At 48.5% G+C, this 27,732-nt stretch overlaps 3 protein-coding genes across 12 annotated transcripts in view; 2 read left to right on the top strand and 1 right to left on the bottom strand.

The window, feature by feature from the left end:
• LOC128076137 (synaptotagmin-like protein 2) overlaps window positions 1-1,823 on the top strand; it is a 34,677-nt gene extending 32,854 nt beyond the window's left edge. For all 5 annotated transcript variants that reach the window (XM_052673491.1, XM_052673492.1, XM_052673493.1 and 2 more), the window contains one exon: window positions 444-1,823. In XM_052673491.1, coding sequence (XP_052529451.1) covers window positions 444-589 — 146 coding nt within the window. In that variant the 3' untranslated portion in view covers window positions 590-1,823. The remainder of the gene's footprint in view (window positions 1-443) is intronic.
• A 6,926-nt stretch (window positions 1,824-8,749) lies between these two features.
• Window positions 8,750-15,847, top strand: RAB39B (RAB39B, member RAS oncogene family). Of its 5 annotated transcripts, none has more exons than XM_052673512.1 (3): window positions 8,750-9,023; window positions 12,272-12,492; window positions 14,638-15,847. In XM_052673512.1, the coding sequence occupies exons 1-3, from the start codon at window positions 8,809-8,811 to the stop codon at window positions 14,643-14,645; spliced, it is 444 nt and encodes a 147-aa protein (XP_052529472.1). In that variant the 5' UTR covers window positions 8,750-8,808; the 3' UTR covers window positions 14,646-15,847. The 5 variants fall into 5 exon arrangements, 4 of the variants coding, with proteins under 4 accessions (XP_052529472.1, XP_052529471.1, XP_052529469.1 ...); XR_008204260.1 differs by having other exon boundaries at window positions 8,751-9,023; window positions 12,272-13,921; XM_052673511.1 differs by having other exon boundaries at window positions 8,751-9,023; window positions 13,794-15,847.
• A 1,110-nt stretch (window positions 15,848-16,957) lies between these two features.
• On the bottom strand, window positions 16,958-25,627 carry VBP1 (VHL binding protein 1). 2 transcript variants are annotated; one of them, XM_052673513.1, is made up of 6 exons: window positions 25,509-25,627; window positions 21,444-21,568; window positions 20,777-20,843; window positions 20,235-20,333; window positions 18,404-18,542; window positions 16,958-18,142 (listed from the first exon to the last, which is right to left on the bottom strand). In XM_052673513.1, the coding sequence occupies exons 1-6, from the start codon at window positions 25,599-25,601 to the stop codon at window positions 18,072-18,074; spliced, it is 594 nt and encodes a 197-aa protein (XP_052529473.1). In that variant the 5' UTR covers window positions 25,602-25,627; the 3' UTR covers window positions 16,958-18,071. The 2 variants fall into 2 exon arrangements, with proteins under 2 accessions (XP_052529473.1, XP_052529474.1); XM_052673514.1 differs by having other exon boundaries at window positions 21,444-21,564; window positions 25,509-25,608.
• Window positions 25,628-27,732: the final 2,105 nt, after the last annotated feature.

Here is a 27,732-nt window from a genome sequence, read left to right as displayed (position 1 = left end):
TGTGGTTGGAAAATCAGTTTGGAATTAATATACACACTTTTACACTATCATATATTTGATTCCTGTACAAATGAAGTGTAGAGCAAAAGAATTTTAACAAATACCTGTCTCTTCATAACAAATCAGGAGGAATACCAAACCTTGTAGACCTTCTTTACCACATCAAAAAAAGCAGTACTGGACTTGAGCCCAACCTTGTTTTCCTTGCTAGGTTATTTTTAGGATTCTTGTGTTTTGTGGCTTTTATACTGAATTCTGGTGTAAAATGGAGATCATTAGCAGAAGAACGGGAGGTGATTACAGTGCAACTTCCTGACAGGAACTCAGCACCTTTTAGGTTAAGGCCCTACCTGCAGCAGTTGTTCCTCAGTGAGTACTTTTCTGTATGGAGTGGAAGCTCCTTATGCAGCTCCCAACGTTACCATCTCCTCGTTTCTCTTCAGGTTTGAGCTACGGCATCCCCGTGGACTGGATGGACTCAACACAAGAGGAGGTGGCCTTTTGGCAGGAGATGATGTCTGCTACCAATGAGTGGATTGAGGGGTTGCTGCCATTACGCTCATTGGCAGGGAGGAAAAAGCTGAAATAACCTACTGTGTGTTCTAGGGCAAGGCTGAACGTGTTTGTTAGATATAGGAAACTTCCCACCCCGAGGTGATAGAGACCATGGGGCTGGCAATCGTAAGGTTAGTAAGGCAGTTCATGGGCAGCACTTTGGAGATGTTAAATGTTAACAATTTGTTCCCTGATGGAAGACCTGGAAAGTGCCAAACTGATGCTATGCTTGATTTTGAACAAGAAGAAATGTTACCTTTTTATTTAATGAGTGTGTTTGAATCCATTAAGCACTGGTAACATCAGCAGGAAAGAGGAAATCCAGATATTTATTTTTTTACTCTTGCTTGTACTGTGGTGTTTTTTTTAACCCATGCAGAGATGTAGTTGTACTGAAGCTTCGCTATGGTATCATGCATATTTACCTGCAGGTGGTACACTTTGTACTTTATGTAGAATTGTTCCAAGTCACCAGGCAGCACAGGCTGAAAATGAGAGCTTTGCATTTGTCACTGGTGGCAACACATCTGTACCATGAAAGAAATTGAGATCCAGAGTGAATCTAAAGAAAGAGAGGACTGTTTGAAACAGAAAATGAAGCAATCCAAGGAGGATAACAACCAGGAATTCAATATGTTAAATCCTTTCTGCTTTAATACAAAAGAGCAAAGAGATGGTCCTGCAGCTAGTAAGATTTTGCAATCAAGAGCTGCTTTCCTAGCTTTCCCACTGGCTTCATCAGTGACCTCAGGCAAGTTACTCTATTAAAACAGTTCCAGTGCAATATGAATTGAAGTGCTTGCCTAACTGTAAAATAACATTACATTGCTAATGGACCTAATAGCATCTTTGAAATGCCTTGTGTGCAAAACATTTCAATATAAAATAATGATGTAGGGAGCAGTCTTGCGTTAGCCTGGCATAATGGGCCAGGAAAAATGGTCAGAACTGCAGTGGAACCCAGGAGATCCTGGGAGAGGTAAGCAGGGAGTGAACAAATGCCAAGGGGAGCTGCAGAGCTGAGGACTAGGGTAACCACCTGCCTCCATATGTCCTGCTCCCCTTCTTGTCTGCCTCTCACCTGATGCCTGTCAGATAGTTGTCCAGAGCTAGAGCAACCTTCTTGTCAGTAATTGCAAGAGTTTTGTGTCTGGCACACTCTAACAGTGGTAGAGTGATGTTATGAATGCATTTTCAAATGTAGCTCTGTGATTTGTACCTTGGATGTACATATTGTGATTAAATAGAATGTTTTTCTTTAGTCATCAGCTGGTCTCCTTGTGCCTGTCTTTAGCATGGTCTGAGTAATGACATTGCAAGCAAAAGAGGTGTTATATTTTATCGTGTCAGAATGACCCTTTTTTGCCCAAGGGTAAGTGAAATGTTGTGGAGAAATATATATATATATATTCGTAGTTGTCCCATTTTAGATTTTGGTTCTGTGAATATTCTGATATTCTTTAATGTGTTGATTGTATTTTTTAACTCAAACAGCACTAATATTCAGCTGAGCAAAATGGTTCTAAATAAATGAAAGAAAACTTTTATGGTTAAAATAACCAGAGTTTTTCATGAAATGAAGACATCTGGGAGATAATCAACAGCTGTCAGGGCAAACAACAAAGATTGTGGTTTTGCAGTTGGAGAAAGATAATACTTGAAAATGTACCAGTTATGGTACTGAAAGCACTAAGAGAAAGTCCATAGGGCAGCAGAATTAATTAATGACTAACCTAATGAAGGACTTGGTCTATATAGCATGTCAAGCCAAAGAGACTTTACATGGGTTCTAGCCTGGTGTCACTTCAGTACCTCCATGGGATAAAACAGCAGCATGTAAATATTTATGCATACATACAAGAGAACTTCCACAAAAAGGCCTGCTTGTTGGTGGCTGCAGTGAGTTACCTGCAGGACTGCTGCTCTCACCCCAAATGTTTCCTTATCCGTGTTCCCCCCGGGGGGATTTCTGCTATACCTGCAGATGTGGATGGTGCTGCAGGAGCCTCCAGCCAGGCAGGCCCAGCTCTTCCTCCAGAAGGTTTGCCTGACTGCTTTCCATGTGAGCACAGAGCCATCCCTCCTGCTGCTCCTCATGTGCAGCAGTTGGGACAAGCACTGCTGTTACACAACTAGAGCTGGAAGTGTTTGTTTGGTCTTTCAGAAAATTATTGTCTTTTTCACCAGTGGTGCCAATAAAGGGGATAAAGGGTGTCAGTGGCCCAGCTTCATGCCGGAGTGGTGGCTGCTATGGACTTGGCCCAGGATTTTGTGAGCAGGTTGTTTCTGTATTCAGACTTCTTTGAGGATTTTTGTTAATCTTTCAGTAGCTTGTTTATTTAAATTAAGCCCTGATTAACTTAAGGAGCTTTCTTTGGCATTTAATGGTTTATCAGAGTAAAAGATTACACTGCCAAACCACATATGCATTTGCAACACGGCTGTATTTGAGGCAGTAAAATTTGCCCTGTCTTATCTGTGTCACTTACTATGCAGAAAGCACTTTATCTGGGGGAAAAAAGCCACAAAACTAAGGCACTTTTGTTGTCAGTGACACACGGGGGAGTGGAGGAGCTTGTGAATATAAGGTCAGTGCCTGTTTGCATGTGGCTTATGATGCTGACATTTGTTGTCTGTGCCTGCTACATATGTAAACTCAGGGCCATAGGCTTACGAGAACGTGAGTTTAATAGTAATTGGTAAAAAAAAAAAAAAAAGTTGAAATATTTCTGCCTATATTTACTAGTTCATTGTAGAGTGGGTTAAGCAGAGTTCTATAAGAAGATATATGAAAGTATAAGACTCAGTGCATGCACTAAGTGTGTTTAAAAATTCATTTCTAAGACTACAAGCAGGCAAGTACCAGTGCTGCATGTTCCAGCAGGGATCCCTGCTGATGCAGCTCCTGGGGCCGAGTCCTGTGGTCACTGATCCCTTGCTGGGTACAGAGGTAACCCCAGGGGCTGGGCAGGCTGATGTGTTGCAGGGTGCTACCTTTAGGCACAATCTGCTTAAAATAAAAGAAAAATATCATTGTCTGCAGTTGAGCTGGGCAGCTACTTTCTATGAATGGTCTGCATTTGAGAGTAAATGGGCTCCTTTTGAGTTTATACCTTATCTATGTAACTTTTTCTTTGAAATCTTGTAAGCAAGAAGAGAAGAGAAGGCAAGATTCTGGAAATTATTTCTTCCTCCTCATGCACGTATAATCTGTGGCCTGTATGTATTCAAAACTTTCATATCACAGGTATCAAACTATCAAAAATAATTGGGAAACTAAAGAAAAAAATAACTGCTGAATCTTGAACAACATCCAGCGGATGAGTGTCTCAGAGGAGATGGAAAACAAGTGGTAGAGTTAATTATCCATTACTAATATTTGCTCGGCTCTATCCTTCACCAAGACAGGGGAAAAAAAAGAAATACTGTGATGATTCAGGGAGAAAATTGTGCTGCCTGAATAAACCCATGTAGTAACATCTATTTAAATGAGATTTACTGTATTTTTGAAGGCTTGTCAAATTGACTCAAAAATGTATCAAATAGAAAACCTGAATAAAGAATCACACTTCCATTCCTGATAACTGAAACTGTGTGTATTCAGCACAAAGTTGGTTGGGTAGTTTGTATTATTTGGCCATTTTGTACTTGTATAGCTTCCATAGGCCAATATTTTTTTTGTTCAGCTGCCTGTTTTCCACCAGTCAGGTGTCATGGCTGTGTGCTCTTGGTGTTCCAACAGATGCCTGGGAGAAGTCCCTCGCTGTGTTGCCACAGAGGTTGTCAGAAGACACTGGGATTGCAAAGATGCCATAAGGTCTGTGTTACTGGAGCTGCTCACTCAGCAGCACTGCTGCACAAGATATTACTGATGCGTAGAAATCTCCCAGAATAGAGGTCCCTTCCCATGGGATCATCCTGGAGGATCAGCCACTTCTCCCTAGGGAGTGTGCTCTATGTAGAGGCATTTTGTACCTGCAGCTTTGCCGTGAGGAACAGGGCATCAGCGAGGGGCTGGCTGAACTCCCTGGGGCCACGAGGGCACTCTGAGTGGTATTGCAGAGCCAGCTCTTGATCTGCTGTGTGAGCAGGAGAGGGCTCGTGTGATGAGGTTGAAGCAAAAGTGGGTGGCTTAAGGGAACCTGTTCCCACTTTTGGAGTGCTTGTCAGCTTCTCCCATCCTTCTGAATGTGCCAGTGTTTGGAGGGTGCTGGATCAGCTCAGAACAGCACAAAACTGAGCGCCAGCCTCCAGGAGGGCTGTGGAGAGAAGTCACTGTTAATGGCTTTGGATAAACACCGGTGGGAGCAAAGGCCCAACCTGCAAGGTTTGGTGGTCGCACCAGGTTGGTGCTGGTGTGTTCTGGGTTGCGGTCCTGCTGTGAACAGCCTGCTGGTGGCGGCACATTCATTTCCTTGTAAGGCACTTAAGCAGGTGCTTGCTTAAGCAGAAAGATGCTTGCATTTTAAAATTCTATAAAATCTCATTATACTTGTCTTTGGGCTGTGTACCTAAGTCTGCTAAACCATCCCTGCTTTGTTGGATTGTCCTAGGAGGAAAGGAGGAAGACCTGAGGATGACAGCAGTTCTGCTGCTTAGCTTCCAGGTTTTTTTCCAGGGCTGCATTAAGGATTAGAAATTGGTGCTCTGTGTTACATGAAGCACCAAATATATAGTACCATGCAACCAGTCCCACTGCCTGCAGCATGAAGACCCCCACAATTAGCCTACAGCAAGAACTACAGCTTCTGATAAAGGCTTGTGTTTAGAGGCATAGAACAAAGTGAACGGAAATATATTTTGTTTTTTCTTGCTCTGCAAAACTGCCGGTGCTGCAATAGACTATAAACATGAGACGCTACTGATAGGAGCAGAAAACAGATTTCATGCATCTAGCAACCTATAATGCCATCCTCCTGGCTTGCAAACAATCCAAAGCAGCTCTTGACCTGCAAGCTCAAGTGCTGGGCTCAGAGGGGAAGCTTAGGAGCTGCTTTCTGGCAGTGTAAGTAGTTCAGACACCCACTCTGTAGGAAGAAAAAACACAATAACCTCTTCTCTCCTCCTCTCTCTCCCACTCACCATTACTAATTTATCCTGATTGTAATGGCTTCTATTTGCTCTAAGCAGATCCTGTTCCCTTCCTAAGAAGACCTGAACAGCTACAGGGACATAATATTCCCAGTGGAGGATCTGTTCTTCAATTCAGGCAGACATAATGATGGGAGCCCCCGTTTTTCAGTCAGCCAACCCATGGCCTTCTTAATGTGATTGTAATCTGAGATAAGACACCTGGTGCTGCAGCTGGAGAAACCCATCCCATGGTATTGAGCTGCCTTTTAATTTACTGTCACAGGGAAATGTTTTGCAAGTATTTTACATATCTTCAGGAGCCCAGCCACCACTCTGCACAAGCTGGTGTGGCCGGAGGCTATCCCATGTTTGCGCTGTGTGGCACCAGAGCAGCCCTTCCATTTGCAGGGGTGCAAGGACAAGCTTATCCTCTGTGCACTCCCACCCATGGGGTTCAGAGTGTACCAGATTTTCACTTCCCTGTCCATTCTGGTTGCAAAATAAATGCTAACACTGCCTCGGAGCACTGCTTGTAACCTCTCTGGTTACTTCTGAGTGATGGTCCTGTTCAGCCTGTGCCTGCTCTGCTGCTTCTGATGTGATCCCAGTGTGACACTGGGGGATCTCTGCAAGGTGCCACCTTGTAGCCCCAGCCAGAACCCAGGGTGGGACAGAAGCTTCCCCGCATGTCTCCTGGTGGTCAGCCCTGCTGTTGGAGTTAGGGCTGTCACTTTGTCACAAAGTCCTAAATCACGCTCCCAGTGCTTGCTGTCAACGTGGCTGTCAGTTCCTAAGCACCATGTGGTACCCTTGGCTTTACACTCACCTGCACTGCCATGACTAACTGTGAGCATCATATAAATAATAAACATAAATCACTCAGTGCTTCCCCTTGCTCTCAATTTACAGAGGTGTGCAGCAGCCAGCAGGTCAGGAGGGCAACATGTTGCTGCCAGTGGTGCAGTATCTCAGTGTCACACCTCCTAGGCATGCCTAATTTAACAGGGATGCTTTTTAACAGAGAACTAGCTAATCAAGCTGCTATCTGTGGTGGGCCAGCCCCCTTCTCATCTCCCATCACCCCAGCGTGTGGCCATGACTCTTCAGAAAGCTCCCAGTCTGACCAGTTTGGTGGTATGCACTTCCATGGTTCCCTTGGGCTGGTCTCTGCATGTGGCCAGGTGACACAACCCCAAGGGTTAGGGGGCATCTGCCTCTGGGTTTGGGCATGTGTGAAATGGGTGCCAGAATGGGTGCCAGCAGGGCCATACTGTGAGGGGCAGAACACAGACAGTCATTTTTGTAGTCTTGGAAACCAAAAGGTCACTTAAATTGCATGGTGCAGTGGCAATGCTGTCACAGCCTGAAACGGTGATTGAGCACCTGGTGGGAAGGCAGGGCCAAGCTGGGGGAGCTCAGGTCCATGCAGTGCACCTGAGTATCAGAAGGGGTGGAGCCAGGATCCACCCCATTCCCAGACCTCATTTAAGGGTTGGCAGGGGAGGTGAGGGGATCTCACTGGAGATCCCTGCCTCCCAGAGGAATTCCAAAGGTAAGCATCCATGTTGCCAGTCATTGTTTCTGTATCTGTGGCTGCTGCCTTTGGGCTTGTTCTCATTTGCTGTAGCCTAAGGTTATGCCACCCTGCTACTATTGCTGTCCTTTCCATCACATTAAAGCATTACACATTGTGGGTGCAGTGATGAGGCACTCTGCTCCTTCTAGCGCTGCCATGGCCTGGAGGCAGCTCCAACCTATGGCGGGCAGTCAAGAGATGCAGAGGGAGGGGTTTTGGAAGAAGACTGAAGTGTAAGTGAAGAGCGAAATGGAGGAAGGAGCTGTGAGTGATGCTGAGGGAGGATCTGGTTTGAGCCATCCAACCTGGTTTAGCTGTCTCTTGGTGCTTCTGCCTGTGACACAGGGCTACAGTGAGCCTGGGCACCTAGCAGGAACCTGGTCTAGCCTGTCCCCTACCACCAAACCTGCTTCTGCATCAACTCCAGGTTACTCTCAGACACCAGATTTTCCATTTCTGCAACGATACCAGCACAAAGGCTCCTCCAGGATTCCATTTTCTCCTACCTTCTCAGTTGCTGCTAATTAATATGATGGAAACCCAGTTACATAGCATGCATCCGACTATGTGAGTGTGTTAGAGGGGATGAAAGCACTGCACCCAGACCTGCAACAGGAATGGTGAGGCTGGAGGTGGGGAGGAGCGAGGCACGGCTCAGAGAAACTAAAGTTGTGGGCTGAGATTCATGGGCATGGCATATCACAAATGACACAGCTCAGTGCCGCACATGAGTGCTGGCTGTGAGTCACCGGTAACAATCTGATAACTCAGATTTATAGGTTTAATATTTGTCTGTGGCTGTGCAGATTGCTTCATCAGTTTTCTATCCCGTCCTGAGGTACTGTAAAATAGGATCTTTGAGTCTGTTGGTTTTTAATAAATGTGCTGCATTTCAAAGGATACTGAAAACTTTCCCTGCCGTTTGTTACTGAGGCCCGAGCTGTGACGTCCGGCCCCGTTTGCAGGCTGGTTGCACGGCTGGTGCAGAGCCGCGCTGTGAGGATCGGCTGAACGTCATTGTCACCGTGAGCGCACCGATTTCAGCTCATGCAGCCTCTTTGTAAACTTAAGAAAACAAAACTTTTAAAATGTGGCTTTTTAGCCAAGTTGTTTTTAATAATTCAGTGATCCTTTTCTCTTCCCGTGACCCAAGCCCCGCTCAGGTGGCTGCCGACCAAGGCAAAGCTCGGGCATCCCGCTGCCTGCTGGGCTCCGTGCGGGTTGCGGTGCGCGCACGTCCTGCGCACTGAGGACAGTCAGGCTTGCCGAGCTCGCGGCCAGCAGCCCCAGCCCCGCGCCGTCCTCCTCCGGGCTCTCCCCGCGCCCCCCGCCTCCCTCGGTCCCGCCCCGCCCCGCCCCGCTCGGCTCCGGCGGCGGTTCGGGGGTGGCGGCTCCTCCCGGCAGTGCGGTAGAGCGCGGCCGCCATTGCATCGCGGCTCGGCCGGGCCTCCGCCCGCGGCCCGGGAGGACGGGGGGCGGCGCGGCCACCCGCAGGCGGCTCTGAGGCGGACGGAGCGCGGCCGGCCCCGCGCCGAGCGGCGGCCCGGGGCCGGCCTGGCGCTGCCCCCTGCGGGCCGGGCATGGGCGGGCGCTGAGCGGGCGGCATGGAGGCCATCTGGCTCTACCAGTTCCGCCTCATCGTCATCGGCGACTCCACCGTGGGCAAGTCCTGCCTCATCCGCCGCTTCACCGAAGGCCGCTTCGCGCAGATCTCCGATCCCACGGTGGGCGTGGATTTCTTCTCCAGGCTGGTGGAGATCGAGCCGGGCAAGAGGATCAAGCTGCAGATCTGGGACACGGCCGGGCAGGAGCGGTTCCGGTAGGGCTGCGGGCGGCACGAAGGAGGGCCGCCAAGCCGTTTATTTACGCCCTTCGTTTCTGCCGGGCGAAAGCCGGGGCGCGGCCCGGCGGGCCGAGGGATGCGGGGCTCCGGCCGCGTGCGGGGCGGTGCGGGGCGCGGGTCTGCAGCTGCGGATCCCGCCGTCTGCAGGGCAGGGCGGTGCGGGGATGAGGTTTGGGGGTGAGGTTATGAGAGCGGCCCCGAACCCCGGCTCATCGCGTGGGCGCGCTTCTGTTTTTCGCCCATCTTTGACCCGCTTTCCTCCCGCTCCCTCCGGAAGCGTTTTCCTTTCTCTGCGTCTCCGCACAGCATCGCGGAGCCGCGCTGCCGTAACGCTTCCATTCACACGTCGATGAACGCTGCCCGCTCCCGCCCCCCCGCCTCCCATCCCGACCCCCAGGGCCGCGCTCGGTCCTTGCACACGGACAGGCTTTTTGCCGAGGCCGGGAGTCGCTGCTTTATTCCGCTGGCTGAGAGGAGGCACCGGAGAGCTCGGTTGCGTCAGATTCCGAAACACGGCCGTGTGTGATCCCGCGCCAGTGCCCTGCTGTGAGGAGGGGAAGCTGTTGGACGCCTCTGGTTTCCCATCTTGGAAAATGGAGGGAAGTCTGGGGCCCCGGAGCTGCTTGCTCTTCTTGCTGATGCCTGAACCTGCATGTAGACGTGGTGGCAGGCGACCTTCAGCACAAGGGCAGCAGCGCTCAGCACCAGCAGTGCGAGGGGCAGGAGGGTCGCTGGCATAGGAACGCATCCTGCCGCTTGGAAGTGCCCTTGCCTAAGTGCTGACTTAAATTCCCAAAACGAGAAGGTAGAGGGAAGCAAGCAAGCACAGCTACCTTTATGGTATACTGTCTGCTGTGACGAAAGTCTGTTTTGCATTTGTCCCTATTAAATCCCAGTTAACCCTGTCATGCGTTGTGCCCCATGAAGCTGGCAGCTCCTAGGCTTCCCCTTCTTGGTAAAAGGCAAAACACTGCTGACACTGGGGTAAGCTGAAGTTGTAAGTGCAGGCAAGAAGCGTAGCACTGCATGTACTCTCCAGAACTGTTACACTTGTTTGTCACAGTGCAAGGAATTTCTTAACAAGGAAATTCTTAGGAAAGAACTCCGGTATTTCATGGAGTTCTCAATTTTGAGCATTTGCAGCTGCTCTGCAGTAAGTTGACAGGTGTCCCATGAGGAGGAAAGCACTGCCATTGCCTTGATACACCGTGATGGTATCTGCTGGTCTGCATCTCTGCTGCAGTTTTGCTCTTCCTGACTGTTGTGAGTTCTCTCACTCTCCATCAATGAGAATCTATTCCTGTGCAGTCAGGGCTTAAACTACAGTTAAGCACATGCCTCTGTTTTGTCATCTCGGCCACAAAATGGTGCTCTTTGGGTCAGTGTTGAGGCTGTTTTGGAGTTGTAGAACAGCAGGGTTCCATTCTTCCTGGATCCAGCAGGTTGTGCCCTTCTCAGGTTGCTCAAATACTCCAGTTTCTTGCCTGAAACATGACATCGTGTAATGCTAACAAAAGCAAAAGCATGTGCAGCCCTCCCTGGCTGGAAATGCGTACCAGCACCTACAGAAGAGCTGTTCCCTTCCAGTGAGAGGGAAGGGCTGGGGTGGGCGGTGAGGACCCCAGGTAGAGGCAGGGAGAAGAAGAGGTCTTGCACAGAGGCAGTGCCTTTGTTTAAAACTTGGTCAGAGTGGCTGTGAGTCACAGCACTGCTCTGCTGCGCCGAGGGACGGGAAGGGGTGGGCAGGGGTCCCGTGGGGAGCTGGGCAGCGAGGCGCAGAGTGAAGGCAGCGTCGCGTGCTTCCTGCGGAGCGGTAAGGAGATGTCTGTGGAAAGGCACCCAGACCTTCACCTCGTTTTGCCTCAGCGCAGCGCTCTGCTCAGATCCCGTCATGTCTCTCAGAAGTACCTGAGGCACTGCTGATGCTGGCAGGAGCAGCCAGGGCTGGTGTGCTGGCACACAGGAGAAGCAGAAGTGCCTGTGACAGCATGGGGGTGAATTCAGAGTGCCAGTGTCTGTCTGCAGCTGGCCAGAGAGCAAACAGCAGAGCTGATTCCCTTGTTTCCAAATGTGCAGAGCTGTTCTTGTCCCTGGGCCAGATAACTGGAGAGCAAAAGTTAGCCAAGTCAACTCTTTTTTTTTTTTCCTTCCTTCCTTCCTTCCATTTTTTTTTTTTTTCCTTTTTTTTTTTCAGTTCTGGCTTTCTTCAGTTGGATTTTCACCTATCATTGCATGACTTTTGATAAAGCAGATCTTGAAAATGCCTTTGAATCATTTCTGGGGGTAGCTCTGCAGGATAAGCACACTGCAGGGCAGAATAGCCTCTAACAACAGACTTGCATGGTGGAGGAAGAGTTGTCCCAAGGTAGAAGTAGCGGTGCTTACATTTTCCCAGAAGAAGAAGTTCAGGTCCCTGTCTAAGTTCCTCCAGGGACTGAAATCAATGAGTGCTTCTGGATTTAGAATAATTCGTGACTTTGCAGAAACAGTACAGTTGTACAGCTTCTTGTTTTTTCTATATGTAGTAGCTGTTGGACTGTAGCTCTGCTCAGCTTCGTGTTCTCTGTAGATCTTTGTTGGCTGATTCCACGTGCTGCTTCAGGCTGCCTCAGACCGTGGAGAATGCTTTCCATTTCTCAGCCTGAGGGTCTGCGGGACCTTTTGGGGTCTTTTTAGGGGCACAGCTCCACCTTCTGCCTTCTGACCTGTGGCCTCTCTCTTTGCCTTTTATGTATCTGCCAGGAGGTGTTTGGCTCTGGGTAAATCCTTTAAGCTGTTACAATGCTTCTAAACCAGTGGGGCAACCAAACCATGCAGAGTACTGATTTGGTGTGGTGGGGGCTCGTTAGGCCAATGGCAGAGAATATGGAAATGTGTGATAGAGAAACTAGAAATGGTGGTGGAGTTATGGCAAATCCATGAGGCAGTTACCCAGGGCTGAAGTTTTAAGCCAAGATTAGTTGTCTTTGTGACTGACGAGATGTGCAGAGCACAAGTCAAAGCTGTGAGATGTGACTGAGTGGCATTCTCTGTCCTGTATTCTGCGGGATAGATGGGGTAGCAGAAATGCTACCTTTTAGAGCAGAGGCTTAGGTACAGAAGTGCCACATTGCAATTAAGAAAAAAGAATCAAAAGAAACAAGCAGGAAGAAAAAGAAGTGAAACCTACTCTGCCCTTCTTCCCAAATAGCAGTGACTTACATGTCTGGATCATTTTTTTCCAGGTCCATCACCAGAGCCTACTACAGGAACTCGGTTGGTGGACTCCTCCTCTTTGACATTACAAACCGCAGGTCCTTCCAGAACGTCCACGAGTGGCTAGAAGAGACCAAGGTGCACGTCCAGCCCTACCAGATCGTCTTTGTTTTGGTGGGTCACAAGTGTGACCTTGACACACAGCGGCAAGTCACCAGGCACGAGGCCGAGAAACTGGCTGCTGCATATGGTATGAAGTACATTGAGACCTCTGCTCGGGATGCCATTAACGTGGAGAAGGCCTTCACTGATCTGACTCGAGATATATACGAGCTTGTTAAAAGGGGGGAAATTTCGATCCAGGAGGGATGGGAAGGGGTAAAGAGTGGGTTTGTCCCAAACGTAGTGCACTCTTCAGAAGAAGTGGTGAAATCAGATAGGAGGTGCTTGTGCTGAGCTCTTCTAGTGAGAGAAGTGGTGATGAACTCTACTAACCAAACGTACTTTACTAAGTGAACTCAGTGTGCCAGAAGGGAGAGCAACGCTCCCGTTGTGAACAGCCTCCCACAGTCTTTTGGATACGAGAACAGACCCAGGGAATGAGTGTTCTGTTCCATACAACTTTTCAGAACTGGGGGCTACAAACCTAACAGAGTGAGTGAGGGTGCATGTAGATTTTGTAATGAGACAGCAAGCAGAAGTGAGGGACAGCAGAAGGGGGCAGAGCACACAGTTAGATCTGAATGGGCCAGCATGTGCCACAGTGCTGTACGTGTCCTGTTTTAAGCAAATCTGTAGCGCCATGCTGGGTGCTGGAGCCATGGCATGGATAGTGCTGTAGTATGAGAAGCAGCAGAGAGAAAGATGACATCTTAATTTGCATCAGCTGCTTATTAGCAGGAAGGTGTAAAGGCAGCAAGGGTACCATTCCTTCCTAAGGCCAGTGGCATAGGGAAAGTTTACTGGTGTGGTATGCATACTTCTGAATTTTTTTCTTACATTCTTGAACCTAGTTCAATAGTAGAGTTCTCTGTGGCATTTAAAGAGGAGAACAGTAGTTATTTGATTGGTAATTACAATTCAAATGATTTCCCCTAGTGTTTTTCATGCTGTAAACTGGGATTCTAAGTAGCAATGCCTGCTGCATTAGTAATTATTCAGTACATTTTTAAACTATTTACTGCCTCAATGTGTACCTCAGTGTACCCTCAGTTCAGGGCTTTCCTGAATAATTAAGTGATCCGGAGCATAAAGAGAAAAACTTGTGCTCATCTGCTGAATCTTGAGGCTGGAGTATGGCACCCAGGTGGGACACACCAACATTTGTCTGCTAACAGCACTGTGCTAATGTTTCGGGTGCCTTGTCAGCTGGGGCCACAAGGAAGAATGGAATGAAGTTGGGCAGGGCAGGGGAAACTTGAAAAGCTTAACTAAGGTGCATCCACGAGGTGAGATTTGCTTTTAAAGAAGTTGAATAGCATGGAAAGCAATGGCTTCCATCACTATCTGCTGTTAAAGTGTCATTTTCTTTCTTGGCATCTGTGGAAGAAGAGAACTAGAACTGAGGAGGAGGAGCACAGAAGTGTGTGAGCAGGAGGAAAAGGAAAGCCCAAGACAAGCTCAAGAGTAAAATTTGTTTTCCTCCTTGTTTTAATTTGACTGGAGATGATCCTTATCAGGTTGGTCATTGCGGGTGGAAGCAGTTGTTATAAAGGCTGTATGTGGGTGGCCATTTTCTGGGCATGCTTTGTTTCCTCTAAGTTTCAACCAGCTTTACAATTGCAGCAGGGTAACCTGTAGCAAAGTTCAACCTATTTAAAACAAACAGAAACAATAGTGACCTTTTTACTTGAGTTTGCAAGCTTTACACAACAAACTAATGGGCAGGAGGGAGTAGGTAGAACTACAGGAAGCACCTGGTGTTTGATTTTTAGGCCTCGATGTAGAAAAAAGGTACTTGTTACAGCTTTTTTTAAGCTACCTCCATCTTGAGTGAGTCTTGAGTGCTGTTGAATTCAGACTGACTGCCCCAAGCCTCTTCGCATAGTTTGCAGTACTTGTGCTGGTCTGTACGAATGAAAGATTCCTGTGTATAAAAAAAGAACTCACCCTGAAGTTGGATTACATTTTCATTTGAGTACTCTTGGAACAATTTCAGTTCCTGAGCACTGCAGAGGAGGGCACTGGTAGCAAATTAGAGTGAAGGAGGGATGGCACTGGCCTAGCACCTGTTGTAAGCTGCCCGCTGCTGCACAACCCGGCCCCTCTTGGACAGGCTGTAGCTACACTGAGAGCCCTGTGCTAAGGCCCGCTGAGCTCCAGGCAGACTCGGTGCTGGTCAAGCTGAGTAACCTGAAGGTTCAAAAAAGAAATCTCTTAAAAAATCTCTTTCTAGGTAAGTGAAGCTGGAGAAGATTGATGCAGAGCACCACAGGAGCTGGGCTACCATGGGCTCTCTACCTTCAGCTTCTGCTGACGCCAGTGGGGAGCACAAGGTTTGCTCAGACCGGGACTGCTAGTCCTGTTCTCACAAAGACGAGGGCAAACAGGTATGAAAGGGTCAGTTTTCTTTTTCTTTCTTTCTTTCAAGGCCTGGCTATTCACAGGTGTGGCTTAGGTCGCCTTGCTGACTAGCAGCTGTCCTAAGGGCAGAGCTTGAGTGCTCCATTAAAGGCAGGTGAACCTTTAGAAAAGATCAGTTTTAGCAAGAGTAAAACCCGTGAGCCTCAGTGCAGGAAAAGCTCAGTTTTCCCAAGACAGCTGCTGGTTTATTTGATGGCTTTGGACATTGCGCTTCTCTCTCTCTCAGTCTTTCTGCTCCCAGAGGGAAATTCCAGGAAACCTAAATAAGCACGTATATTCAGGCCTTCAGAGTAAGTACTTGATTTACAAACACGTGTCATAATGCTGAGGAGAAACAGTACAGAAGAAAATGTATGCAGTCTTAACTACTTAGAGGTAATAAATGGTTATATTAAATGATAGATAAATCGTTATATACATCTTTTTCTAACTCCTTGCATTTTTTAGGCAGCTTATTAAAATATAGGAAATGTAGATTCCTCTGTACAAAATTTGGAATGTTTTTTCTAAGACGAAGAACTTATAGGATATGCTAAGCATTCTTTTCTAACAACTGGTTTTAACGCTTTGACTTCTGGTGCAAGAGGGATTTAGAGAAATCAAAGGTCACAACCTTCCACAGGATAAAGGTCAGGAGCTCTTTTACTCTAGGTCAAAAAGAGAAACAAGAAAAGCTAACTTAAAACAATCTGCATGTTAGATTCAAATTGCTCTGAACCTCCAGAATAAAAAACATACTATACACTTTCCTCGCTTTCTGTTATGCACTGTAATGAAATGTGAAAATAATGCTGTATTTAGCTGTCTGTATGTGACTGGAAATATGCTTGTACTTAGCAAAATGGTTACCATGTGATACTGTGAAATTTAAAACTTGTAAAGAGACTGTTGGTTTTTTTCCTTCTCCCCTCCCTGTTCCTTATCAGTAAGCTATCTCATATCTGTACCGCTTCTGTACAGCAGCCCTAACTGGAAATCTGGTACGGACCAGCTCAACAATAAACAGGATCTTTGCAATGGCACCTGCTGTACATCTTTCTGTAACGGCCACCGGGTCACATCTGCAAAACCAGCAGGCTGGGTGCTGAGAAAAGCAGAGCAGCTGCAGAAATATCAGCCTGCTCCTTGCAGCAGTAGCCAGAGGAGCCATAGCTGCTCCTGGAGCCTGGCAGGCGGCATTTGGCACACTGCAGAAACTGCTCTAGCTCCTGTGTAAGACCTTTCTGTTCTTAATCCAAGCAACAAAAATGTGTCAGTAAACAACAGGGCAGTACTGGATGAAGATCGGTCATATGGAAGCCAGAGTTGTCTATGAAGTTTTTAGCTTTGTGCTAAGCAAACAACAAAACCCTGTATTGAAAACCAAGGGTTGTGTGTTATTCCAAGGCCAGCTCTCGCCCTACCAACCTGATACATTTTGATCCTGCTGAGTGCTTGCAGTCCTAATGCTGCCTCCCCCCTCACACTGACACCCAGCATTAGGTCATTGGAAGCTGCGCCCAGTAGGGTTTTCTGATAGTGCATAAATGCTTAACTCATCATTTCATTGTGCACAACAAAGAGAAGCAATTGCTGCCTTAGGACCAGCTAGAAAAGCAGTGGTGTGGGGAAGTGCTTTAGCCTGCTGGGATCTCATTAATCCATACAGAAGATAAAATTGCAAGAGAAATCAGGACGTTTGCAGCTGCCTTTCTTGTCATTCCTGATGCTCTCAAAAAGGGAGAGAAGCACAGCTTCAACCAAGCATAGCAAGGGGTAGAGATACATGCTAGTCAGATAATGCATTGGTTTAAAGATCTCTCCCAGCCAAAGACACTAGAAAAAAACCAGCACCTCCCTGCAGATAAAGGTGTGAATGAGCCCAGCCCAGGTCTGTATTGTGAGCACAGCTAAGGACTTACCTCTTTCATTCCCATCCCTACAGCTCTTGCTGATTTTCAGCCACAGTGTTACAAATCAATTGCTTCTGTTCCCAGATTCAGGTGTGGTGACTCACAGCCCCATTTCACTCACACCAGTATCCAGCTTTCCACAGCTTCAACTTCTCGCTCCCCTGCCCCCAGTGACAAGATGGAAACATAGAACATCATACCTCAAATTCATGACTCCTACAAAGAAAGATGCACAAAAACTGGTGTTTGCCACAACTGTTTAGTTTTACTATTTTAATATAATGAAATAAAAGTACAAAAACTTTACAGGTATGTTGTTTCTTACATGAAGTTCCAACAGTGAACATTTGCATTTATTTTGCAGCAAAACCTGTACTCTTAAATGTGCATATTAGCCACTGACATCAGCACTGAGCATTTCATTTTAGACAGAAACTGCAGAGGTAAAAGGCAACAATCTCGCAAGGCTTCGTAAGAACCAAAAAAATATTCCACCTGTTAACACCAGAAGCCAGACTGCAGTCAACCATCCTCATCTAATACAGGTTTCACCACCTGGGAGGCTGAGTGTGAAGACATTTGAACGACATCTTGTCTAAGGGATTGCAAGTAGGGTTTTTTTTCATTTACAGGCTGCCAGCATTTTGGTGTCCTTGTTCAATACGTTTGCAAAAGTAAGCCATGTGTGCACGTGTGTGGAAAAAGAACAGGGTGAGAGCACCTGCAGGCTTGACAGAGCTTGTGCTGTTTACTCCATTCAGCATTCTTTTCTGAAGACAAGTCACAAAGTGTTGCATGTAAAGTGCTGAGAGTTCGGCAACAGGCAGTCAACTAACAATCATTAAAATCAAGTTTATCCAAAGTGGAATGCTTGTATAAGAAGTAACTGACTGAGACAAAATCCAGGGCTCCGCTGTTTGTCCTTTTTCCTAGGACATGACAGCTGTGTCTTCCCAGCCCACGCTGACTTTACCTTCGTCAGCTGCACACAGAAATGAAAAGTAAACCCTGCATGACCTTCACCTGCCATCATGCTGTCAGTTTCATACATGCACCCTCACCTTTTCAGACAAACATTCAGGCAGAAATTTACTTATAGCAGACTGGTCTGATCCAAATATTACGTCCTTTGCTGGACTGCGTGGTATCTTCTCAAACAATCTATACTTTCATGAAGCATGCATGAAACCAAATTTTGAGTTCACAAATAAATAAAATGTCGCTCACCATTAGTTTTTATATATTTTACCATTTACTGCACTGCTTAAAGTAACTCAGTCCCTTAAGAATGAATTTCAGGGGTATTTAAATAAAAAATATTTTGAAATTGAAACCACATTTAAAACTGGCAAAACTATGCTTTGTTTTTGGAAGGGTCTTCCTTGTTTCTTCTCTTTACATCCCAATTATAAACTCTAGCCATATCTGAGGGTGTGAAATTAAGGAAACAGAAGTGTTCAGTGGAAAGAGAAAAGGGGAAAAGCTGGATATCCTGTTGATCATACATACTTCATTTAACTTGCAGCAGACTACAGAAACCTTTTAATGAAAGAGCTGATGTGCTGCAAAGCCTTAACTTACAGGCGTATCAGTAACTAAGAAAGTAGGAAGAGTTGTTTCACTTTGAAACACGAGCAGGTACCTGTACATTACCTTCCACATCACTCCTGCATATTAAAAGGATACTGACTTCTGTAGTGGTGAACTGATCCCTAAGAAAATCCAGGTCTTCCTCTAGAGAATCAAGGTTTCTCGTGGCTGTTGACAGGTTCTTCTCTAGCAGAGCCTGAGCTTCATCAATATCATATTCAAGCATCACGTTGGCCTGCACAACAAAAAGATTCATACAAGCTTTTACACTTGCACTGTAAGGAATAAGACTGTTTATGGCTCATCACGTTAACACTGATGAGCCTAGGCAAGGTTCAGGGCAAGCAACGTCAGAAGCCACTTGAGGCTCCACCACTTCAGTAACAGAGTAATAAATCCCCCCAGTGACTTGGAAAGAAGTTTTCCTCCTCTTCCTGAGCAATAGGGGATTTCTGTGTATTGCATTCAATCTTTTATGCGCCAGTATCTCATCTCCACCACATCTGAAAAGCAAGACACTCCTCATTCCTTCACAGCATCTCCAGTGTCACACAGCTCTACAAACAATTCTTGCTGCATTCAAGATTCACCTCAGGATCTGTGCAGAATACAGACAAACAGCTGGTGGCACTGCTTACTAACAAAAAGTATTACAAGATACAACGTGTATGAAAGTCCAATCTGGCATCAGGGTGGTTTTTAATCAGTACATTTCAGCAAGGAAGCCACCATGTAAAAAAGAATAGAACCAAATGAAGATGCACCCGTGTAGCTTTGTTCCATCCAAGAATTGTGTACTGAACAGAGCCACATAAATCTTAATCAGACAGGATTGCAGGGAACACTGTGCAAGAACTATATATGCAGTGCTTTCCTCTTTTTTGGTTGTTTTTTAAATAACTGCAAGGTGGTTTCTGCAACAGTACTGATATGCACAGCCCAGCACAGAGACTGTAAGCAACACGATGGATGAAGAGTTAAAGGCCCAAGAAACCCTAAGTACAACTAACAAATCGTTTGTGGTGCTTCACGACAGCTTTTCTGTATGAACCAAGATGAACTTCCTTTGACAATCTATGATAGAAGAAACCTGGTAGACCTGGTTGACCTGGATGTCAATGGTTGTGAATCCTGAAGGAAGTAACCTGAAAGCAAAATGAAGCAGACAGAAATCTTCTGTTTTTACAACAGAAAAGAATTTGGTGAAGCTGTGAGGAACTGCCAGACCAGCCAGGATGCAACGCATACCAACAACGCTGCTGCTCTAAGCGGGCTGTTGTGTTCGGCAGCCAGCGTGTGAGAACACCAGGGATTTACAGGTCTCAAAATAAACATTAGCAGGTTATCTCCACAGATAACGGGGCCTCTGCTCCTGAATATCCCAGCTTTATATTACTTTGGTACTTAGAAACGTGACTCAAGCTCTGATCCCACCAATCTAGCACAAATTCCACTCTAAAAGCTGGCAGGTACCTCTGAGGAACCCAAATCCTACCCTTCCCCAGAAAGCTTGCATGGAAGCAAGCTAAATACAAATAACAAGAAGACTGGAAGTTAGTTCTCAAGCTAAGTAGTTTTGTTGGGCATATTCATTCCGATGCCAAGCAAGGTTGCCTGGTAATGTGAAGCACAGTGTGACAGGGAAACATTCACAAATACACTTTTTTGATAAAACAGTTCAGCAAGATTACAGTTCTCTGCCATTTTACTATGTTCAGGCACTAAGGAAAATGAAAAACAAAACCATGAAAACTCCACGAGCATGTTGGAATACTGCTATGTTTGCTGCACTGAAATGACACGGCTCTCCCTGCACACATGGAGCATTACACTTGTCCTAACCAGGACAGCTGAGCCAGCAGTGAACACCATCTGCTGGAAGATACAGTCACATAAACCATCTCAGAAAAGGTCCCATGTTACTTACCCCCAGCCACAAACAAACTTTGTCTGTAGGAGGAACTGAAGCTTTGCAGTAGAGATTATCTGCCAATAAAAATCGGGTTTCCATTGGATTTGTGGATTCCTTAAGAGAAATGATAAAGCTTAACACTCGCATTTCACTGGAAACTCACAGAAGAGACAAAGTTTACAGTAAGGAGTGCACTTTTCTGCTTTTTTGCCATTGATACAGTATTAGCTTGGGTGAAACTGCATGTATGTTTACTTCAACACTGAAGTGCCAAGACTAAGGCATTCTTTAAAGTATTTAAAAGCAACGTGGAAATCTCTATAAGGACTAAAATCCAAGCTTAGCTGCAATCTACACGCTACCGAAGGGAAGCTTGCATTACAAACGTTACTGGTTTTGAACAAGCTTTCAGAAAGTGCTACATACCTTTAAAACAATTCTGTTATTTATAAAGGCATATTAAGTGTGCTCTCCAAAACATTTCTTGCAATGTGTTCTGTTAGGGTGGAAAGGCAGTTAGCTTTTCTCATACTCGTTAGATATTCAAAATAGTTTACCTTTTTCTTCTGCATGTGTTTTAAAATTTCTAATGTCTGTTTAATTTCGGGAATCTGACCTTTTAGCCTGTGAATTAACAACAGTCATCATTTATTATTTTACAGAGACACAAAGTTTCCTAACAAGTGACGAGCTCTATTACACAATTCAACCTCTTTTAAAACTTGATGCCCTGAACAAACAGCTTTCTGAGCTTACAAATGCACGTTTAAAAGATGAAGGCAGGTACAGGCACCTCGTGCACGGCTTCCCCAGCCCCTCAGCACGGGCTCAGCAGTCCCACAGCGAGCAGAGCACGCAGCTTTCCAGCTGTGACACGCACTGACAACAAGGTGCACCTGCTGGGCATGTTTTGGTGAATTTCTGGTCCCCACGGGGCAGAGGGAAACATCTGCAAAAACGCAGGTAAAGACCATAGCACTCAAAACAAGTGCGGGGCTTTTGGCCTTAGAGGCTCCTGACCAGATCAGCAGTACTGTCATTTCTTGTTGGGCATGATTCTCAGGAAGAAAAGGAAAGCTGTTTCTTTGTCCTGAAAGTACTGCCAATATCAGCTCTCCTAAAACCAACTTTGTACTTCTTGGGATATTGAAATTAACACAACTTTAATTAAAAAAAAATTGAACGGTGCCAAACATTTCCCAGTTCTGCACAAACATAACTTACCTTCGTTTCTTCTGAGCAAGATTAAGTTCCAAAAACTTGTACTTCTGGTACTGCTCATCCAACTTCTTCAGAACTACATCTGCTGTCTCGTTTCCGGGCTGTCTCATAAAAGAATCCACGTCTTCCTTGAAGGGGAGAAAAAACCCTCAGCGTTACGAGAGCTTTACAGAAATGCTCAGTATCGTCAAGCAGAGAGCTGCATCAAAGACGAAAGGAGTATTTCACAGCTGTATTTACTGGGGCCTTCTTAGCAGCAGCATCAGCCCTGCCGATGCTGAATGACATCCAACAGGAGCAGCCCTCAGACCAGGGCTAACTTTCAGTTCCCCGTGTGCAAAGTAGGGATGGCACTTCTCTGGTTTCTCAGATTAGAGCTGCTTAGGATAAGAGCGACAAAGCAAAAGGGTCAGGCTGAGCCTGAGCCAGGCTACGTGATGGCAGAGAGAGGCCAAGGGGAGAAAGCTGTGCTAACAGCTCAGTGCAGCTTTGTGCTAGTAACATGTCTTCGGAGGAGCCTCCTGCAGGCAGCAGAGCCACGGGAAGCCCTGCAGGACAAAACAAGCCAGGCCCAGGGAGCAGCACCTCGGATGGCAGCTGGAGCAGCAGGACGCTGACCTCTGCCAGGCCCAGGAAGCAGCTCAGCTGCCTCAACCCGCGCTGCAGCCTCCTGAAAGGTGCGTGGGCCAAGGGATGGGCTGCAGCTTCTGACCCAACAGCAGCTACCGGCGCGCAATGGCCTGAGGAGCACCTCCAGTTACTGAGCCAGCAGCACACAGCAAGGGACACAGCTGCCTCCTAGAACCATAGAATTGCTCAGGTTGGAAAAGACCTTCAAGATCATCGAGTCCAACCACATCCTCGCCATGCTTTCCTAACTCCAACAACCCACTGCTGAATCATGTCCCTGAGCACCACATCCAAACAGTTTTTAAACACATCCAGGGATGTCAACCACCACTCAACCACCTCCCTGGGGAGCCTATTCCAGTATTTAATGACCTACAAAGAAGTTTTTCCTGATATCCAACCTAAACCTCTCCTGGCACAACTTGAGGCCGTTTCCCCTCGTCCTGTCACTTGTCACCAGTGAGAAGAGACCAATCCCACTCTCACTGCAATCACCTTTCAGGTATAGGAAGCGAGCTATATGGTCTTCCCACAGCCTCCTCTTCCCCAGACCAAAAACAGCCCCAGATCCTTCAGTCTCTTCTCACAGAACACATCCTCCAGGCCCTTCACCAGCCTTGTCGCCCTTCTCTGGACCTGCTCCAGCACCTCCATGTCCTTTCTGTACTGAGGTGCCCAAAACTGAACACAGCACTGGAGGTGAGGCCTCACCAGTGCCGAGTGCAGGGCAGGATGACATCCCTGGTGCTGCTCACCACAGCATTCCTGATCCAAGTCAGGATGCCATTGGCCTTCTTGGCCACCTGGGCACACTGCCGGCTCATCTTCAGCCCACTGCCCATCAGCACACCAAGGTCCCTTTCCATCAGGCAGCTTTCCAGCCACTCCTCCCCAATCCTGTAGGGTTGCCTGGCGTTTGTTGTGACACTTGGCCCTACTGAAACTCGTACAGTTTATCTCGGCGCATCAATGCAGTCTATCCCTCTGCAGTGCCTTTCTACCCTCTGGCAGATCAATGCTTCCTCCAAACTTGTCATCTGCAAATTTTTGAGAGTGCACTCAATCCTCTTATCAAGATCATTAATAAAGATGTTGAATAGGAGTGGCCCCAGTACTGAGCCCTGGGGGATGCTGCTTGTGACCGGTTGCCAACTGGATTTAACTCCATTGACTACAACTCTTTGGGCCCAGCCATGCAGCCAGTGTTGCAGCCAGCAGAGCATGTGCCCATCCAAACCGTGGGCAGCCAGCTTCTTCACCAAGGTGTTGTGGGGACAGTGTCAAAGGCTTTACTGAAGTCCAGGTAGACCACACAACAGCCTTACCTTCATCCACTGAGAGGGTCACCTTGCCATAAAATGAAGTCAGGTTTGTCAAACAGGATCTACCATTCATGAACCCATGCTGACTGGGCCTGATGCCCTGGTTGACTTTTAATTGATCCATGATGGCTCCCGAGACAGTCCACTCCATAACTTTCCCTGGCACCGAGGTGAGACTGATAGGTCTGTAGCTACCAGGATCATCTTTCTGGCTCTTTCTGAGGACAGGCATCACATTTGCCAGTCTCCAGTCCACGAGGACATCCCCAGTTAGCCAGGACTGTTGAAGGATGGTGGAGAGTGGCTTGGCAACCACATCCACCAACTCCCTCAGCACTCTGGGGTGCGATCAACCTCATGGACTTGTGAGTGCCCAGTTTTCAGAGCAGGTCCAAAACCATCTCATCATGGATCATGCAGGGCTTATTCTGTTCCCCACCCCTATCTTCCAGAGCAAGGGGCTGTGTGCCCAGGGAGCAACTAGTCTTACTATTAAAGACTGAGGCAAAGAAGGCATTAAGTACCTCAGCCTTATCCTGGCCCTTGCTCACTGTTTGCCACTGCATCCAACAAAGAATGGAGATTCTCCCTAGCCCTCCTCTTACTGCCGATATATTAATAGAAATATTTATTGTTGTCTTTCACCTTAGTGACCAAGTTCAGTTCTAGCTGGGCTTTGGCCTTTCTAATTTTCTCCCTGCACAGTGCTCCTGACAGAGCCTGCAGCAAAGTGCAGGCTGAAAAGACGAAGACAAGACCAAGCATTGCGAAAACCAGACTGGAAATGGTCTGACACAAAACTCCCTCTTGTGGAAGCAGTTCTGCTTGTGTAGATCACTAGGGAACAAAAAGCAGCACTGAGTGTGTTGTTCAACTCCAGGGAAAGCCAAGTTAGCTACGTGCCACGCGGTGCTTGGGGAGCCATGAAAGACCACAGAGCAGCTTGGCCTTTATCCATGCCTATGAAGCAGTGTGTGCCAAAAAGGCACTGAAAAATTCCCTCCAAACCGAGGTGATTCATGAAACATTCTTCAAAAGTAACGCTGCCCAGGCAGCATAGGAGGGGGAACAAGTGAGTCACAAGTAGGTCTTTACTGCAACAGCACAGTTTTGTCTCTGAAGCCTATTTTCTCAAGAAAAAAACCCCAAACAAATCATTAATAAAACCCATACCCTCATAACTATTTTGCCACTTTGAGCAACAAGACAGCACTAAATGCTTCTTAACGCATGCTTCCTTTGGATAAAGTTAAGCGTCCCCTAATGTGTACATGCTCAAACCTCGCCACTGCAGAGACCATTCTGGATCTGATGTGAGCATCTCTCAAAGACAAGGACTGGGATGCCAGTTCGTAAGGCTGCAAAGAGGCACGGAGTGAAGTCACAGCCCGGGCTGCAAAGCACGCAAGAAACGTGTGAAGCACGCAGTATCACAGAATGGTGCCGGGTGGAAGGGACCTCTGGACATCATCCAGTCCAAACCCCGCTACAGCAGGTTCCCTAGGGCAGGACGCACGGCAAGGAGGCCAAGAGGGTTGGGACACGGGCAGAGAAAGGCAGCGCGCAGCCCGTCGGGCAGCCTGCTCCAGCAGCGGCTCTGCCGCCCTCCAGGGAAGGGAGCCGTGCAGCCCGACAGACGGCGGAGGAGCCGCACGCACCGACACGCGCGTGGCGCCCCGGTCCTCCGACAGCTCGGCTCGGGGGCAAAAGCTGGCGAGACGAGACGAGCACAGAGCTTCTGGCCGGAGCGCGAAAGCACCCCGACCGCCACTTCGAGAAAGGGCGAAGGAGGCAGCGCCCCGAGCGGCGGCTCCGGGCACGAGGCCGCGGCCCCGCACGGTACAGCGCTCGGGGTACCGAGCCGAGCAGCCCCCTTCAGACAGCGCTCGCGACCGCCGCCCGCCCGCGCTCCGCTCGGGGCCTCGCGGCCCAACCCGCCGTGCCGAGGAGGCGCAGCGCCCGCCGTCACGGAGCGGCCAACCGGCCGGGCGGCGCGGAGACCCGCATCCTACAGGGCGGGCCCGGGGCCGAGCCGCGCCGCCCCCCGCGCTCCCCGGGGCGAGGGGACCGCCTCGCGAAGCCGAGCCCCGCCGTCGCCCGCGCCTCCGCCGCTCACCACGAAGACGGCCTCGGGGATGCCGAGGGGCCCCCGCTTGCCGCCCGCCGCCGCCTCGCCGCAGCCCGGCCCGCTGCCGCTGGCCGCCGCCATCTTGGAGTTCCGACGCCGCGCGCGCACGCGGCCCGCGACGAGACGCTGCAGGCGAGCGTCAGCGCGTCAGCGCCGCCCTCAGAGCGACGGGAGGCGGGGCGGCCGCCAGCCGAGAGCGTCGCCTGCTGGCGGAACGCCGCCAGCCACGAGTGCGGGAGGGGCCGAGCAGCGGCGGCGTTTCCGGCAGCGGCGGGCGCTCTGCGATTCGAGGGGCTCCGCCTGGCGGAGTGCGGGGCTGGACGCCGCTGGCTGGTCGGCGTGCGATTTCCAAGAATAAAAACCGCCAGCCGCCACCTCGTGTGGAGCTGTGCCGAACTGCGCCCCGCAGAGCCCGCACCCTGCCCGGGGCCGCCGTTTGCCCAGACCCCGCCCATACCCGAGGCCCGGGCTGCGCCTCACCCCGCGGGCAGACGGCAGAGGCCCAGGACAGACCCTCAAGTACCAGAAAGGAGAGGAGATGCATACTGGCTTGACATGCATTTGCCATTTTATTGTTCAGCCTTCTTCGGTCATCGTCTTTTCCTGGCCTGCCTTCTGGAAGCAGAGTCCTGATGGAGCACCTGAACAGCCCTTTCATCTTTGCATCCCGTGTGAAGTCTTCCGCTTCCCCAAAGCAGCAGCCGCTTCTGTAGCTTCTCAGGCAGTGCCTGGAGGCCACAGAGAGCACTGGGCCCTTCGCTGTCCTCCAGCTGTCCAGAGCAGCTCTGCAGGGGATTCCAGTCCCAGTCCAACCCTCTCTTTCAGGGTTCACTCTGAGGTTGCATGGAGCTTGCTTGTAGCTGCCTGCTGCACTTCTGTTGTCCTGGCTCAGGTCACCAGTGCCAGTCTTTCCCTTCTCCTCTGGTGTGAGGGGAGAGGTCTTGGGAAAGAAAGAGGGATGAGAAGGAAAGGGTGAGAGGGAGCAGCAGCATGGGCTCTCAGGTGGATGGTGACTCCTCTACAGCCAGATGAAAAGCGAGAGCCCTTGGAGCACTGTTCCCAGAGCCCATGACTTCCACAGGCAAGCACAGTCTTACAGCACCTGCACAGTCCCACTGGGGGCTGATCCACCTCCATCAGTTCCTCCTCTGGAGGTAGGCCCACCTCTATAGGCTCGATGTTGCTCTCCACACAGTCGACCTCCATGGGTTCAGGCTCTGGCAATGCCTCTTCAGGGGAAAAGGAATCACTCTCCTCCACCACAGTGCTCACCCCATACAGGGAGGAAAGTCACAAGCTGCTCCTTCTGACAGCAGAAGACTGGCCGGAAAGGCACAGGTCTTGCTGTGCAGAGGTTCTGGTCCCCATATTGATAGGGGTCCAGGAGGGAGGAGGCTCGTGAAATCCCATAGCTGTGGCATGGTGACCCTAAGAATGTCCCATGATGACCAAAACAGACCATTGGGAGGGTGGAGGCCATAGGCCTAAGGTTCCCCTCGTACCACTACTGGAGTTCTGCAGCCCTGGTTCAAACCATTCTCTGTAATGTTTTCATACATGACTCCAATAAGGATACGAACTTTCTATCAAAAAGCAGTGTGCTCACACGATGCTGAACTGGGACGAGCATTGACTCCCTGGGATGGGGCAGCCCTGGCTCTATGTACCGGTCAGGGGAAAAGGGGCTGGAGAGCAGTGCTGCAGAAGGGATCACGGGGTCATGGTTGGTGGCACGTTGAATCTGAGCAGGCTCTCAGATCCACCACATTTGGGCCCCCCCATGAGGATGACTTGTGTAAGGCACACCACCACATCCAATGCAAATGCAGAAAAGCAGGAAACTCAGGGGCTGCGAGGACCACAGAAACCCTCCTGCCTCAGACTGCTTTCAAGGAACAGCCTCTCTCCTCTCTCCTCTCTCCCACACACACACACACGCACCCCCATCCCTCAGGTGTTCCAAAGTTTATTTTTCAAAACATTTCTAATGATTGGATATGAGCAGCAATCTTAAAGAAAAACAAAACAATTAACAAGTTGTAAAGGCCCAGTCAAAATATCAACAGAGCCCACAGCCAACTTTGGGCTTCGGCTTCATTTTTATTTTTATTTTTCCTTAAAGAAGAAAAGAAGTTGGTAGAATGCAAACCCTCAGTACTTTTCCTATAAGTTTCCCCTCCAGCTTGTGGATGGTATTTTCCCACACCTTATA

The sequence above is a fragment of the Tympanuchus pallidicinctus genome, unplaced genomic scaffold, assembly GCF_026119805.1.
Source record: "Tympanuchus pallidicinctus isolate F22 unplaced genomic scaffold, pur_lepc_1.0 scaffold13, whole genome shotgun sequence".
NCBI classification, from domain to species: Eukaryota; Metazoa; Chordata; class Aves; order Galliformes; family Phasianidae; genus Tympanuchus; species Tympanuchus pallidicinctus.
This window is presented reverse-complemented; position numbering and strand designations above follow the sequence as displayed.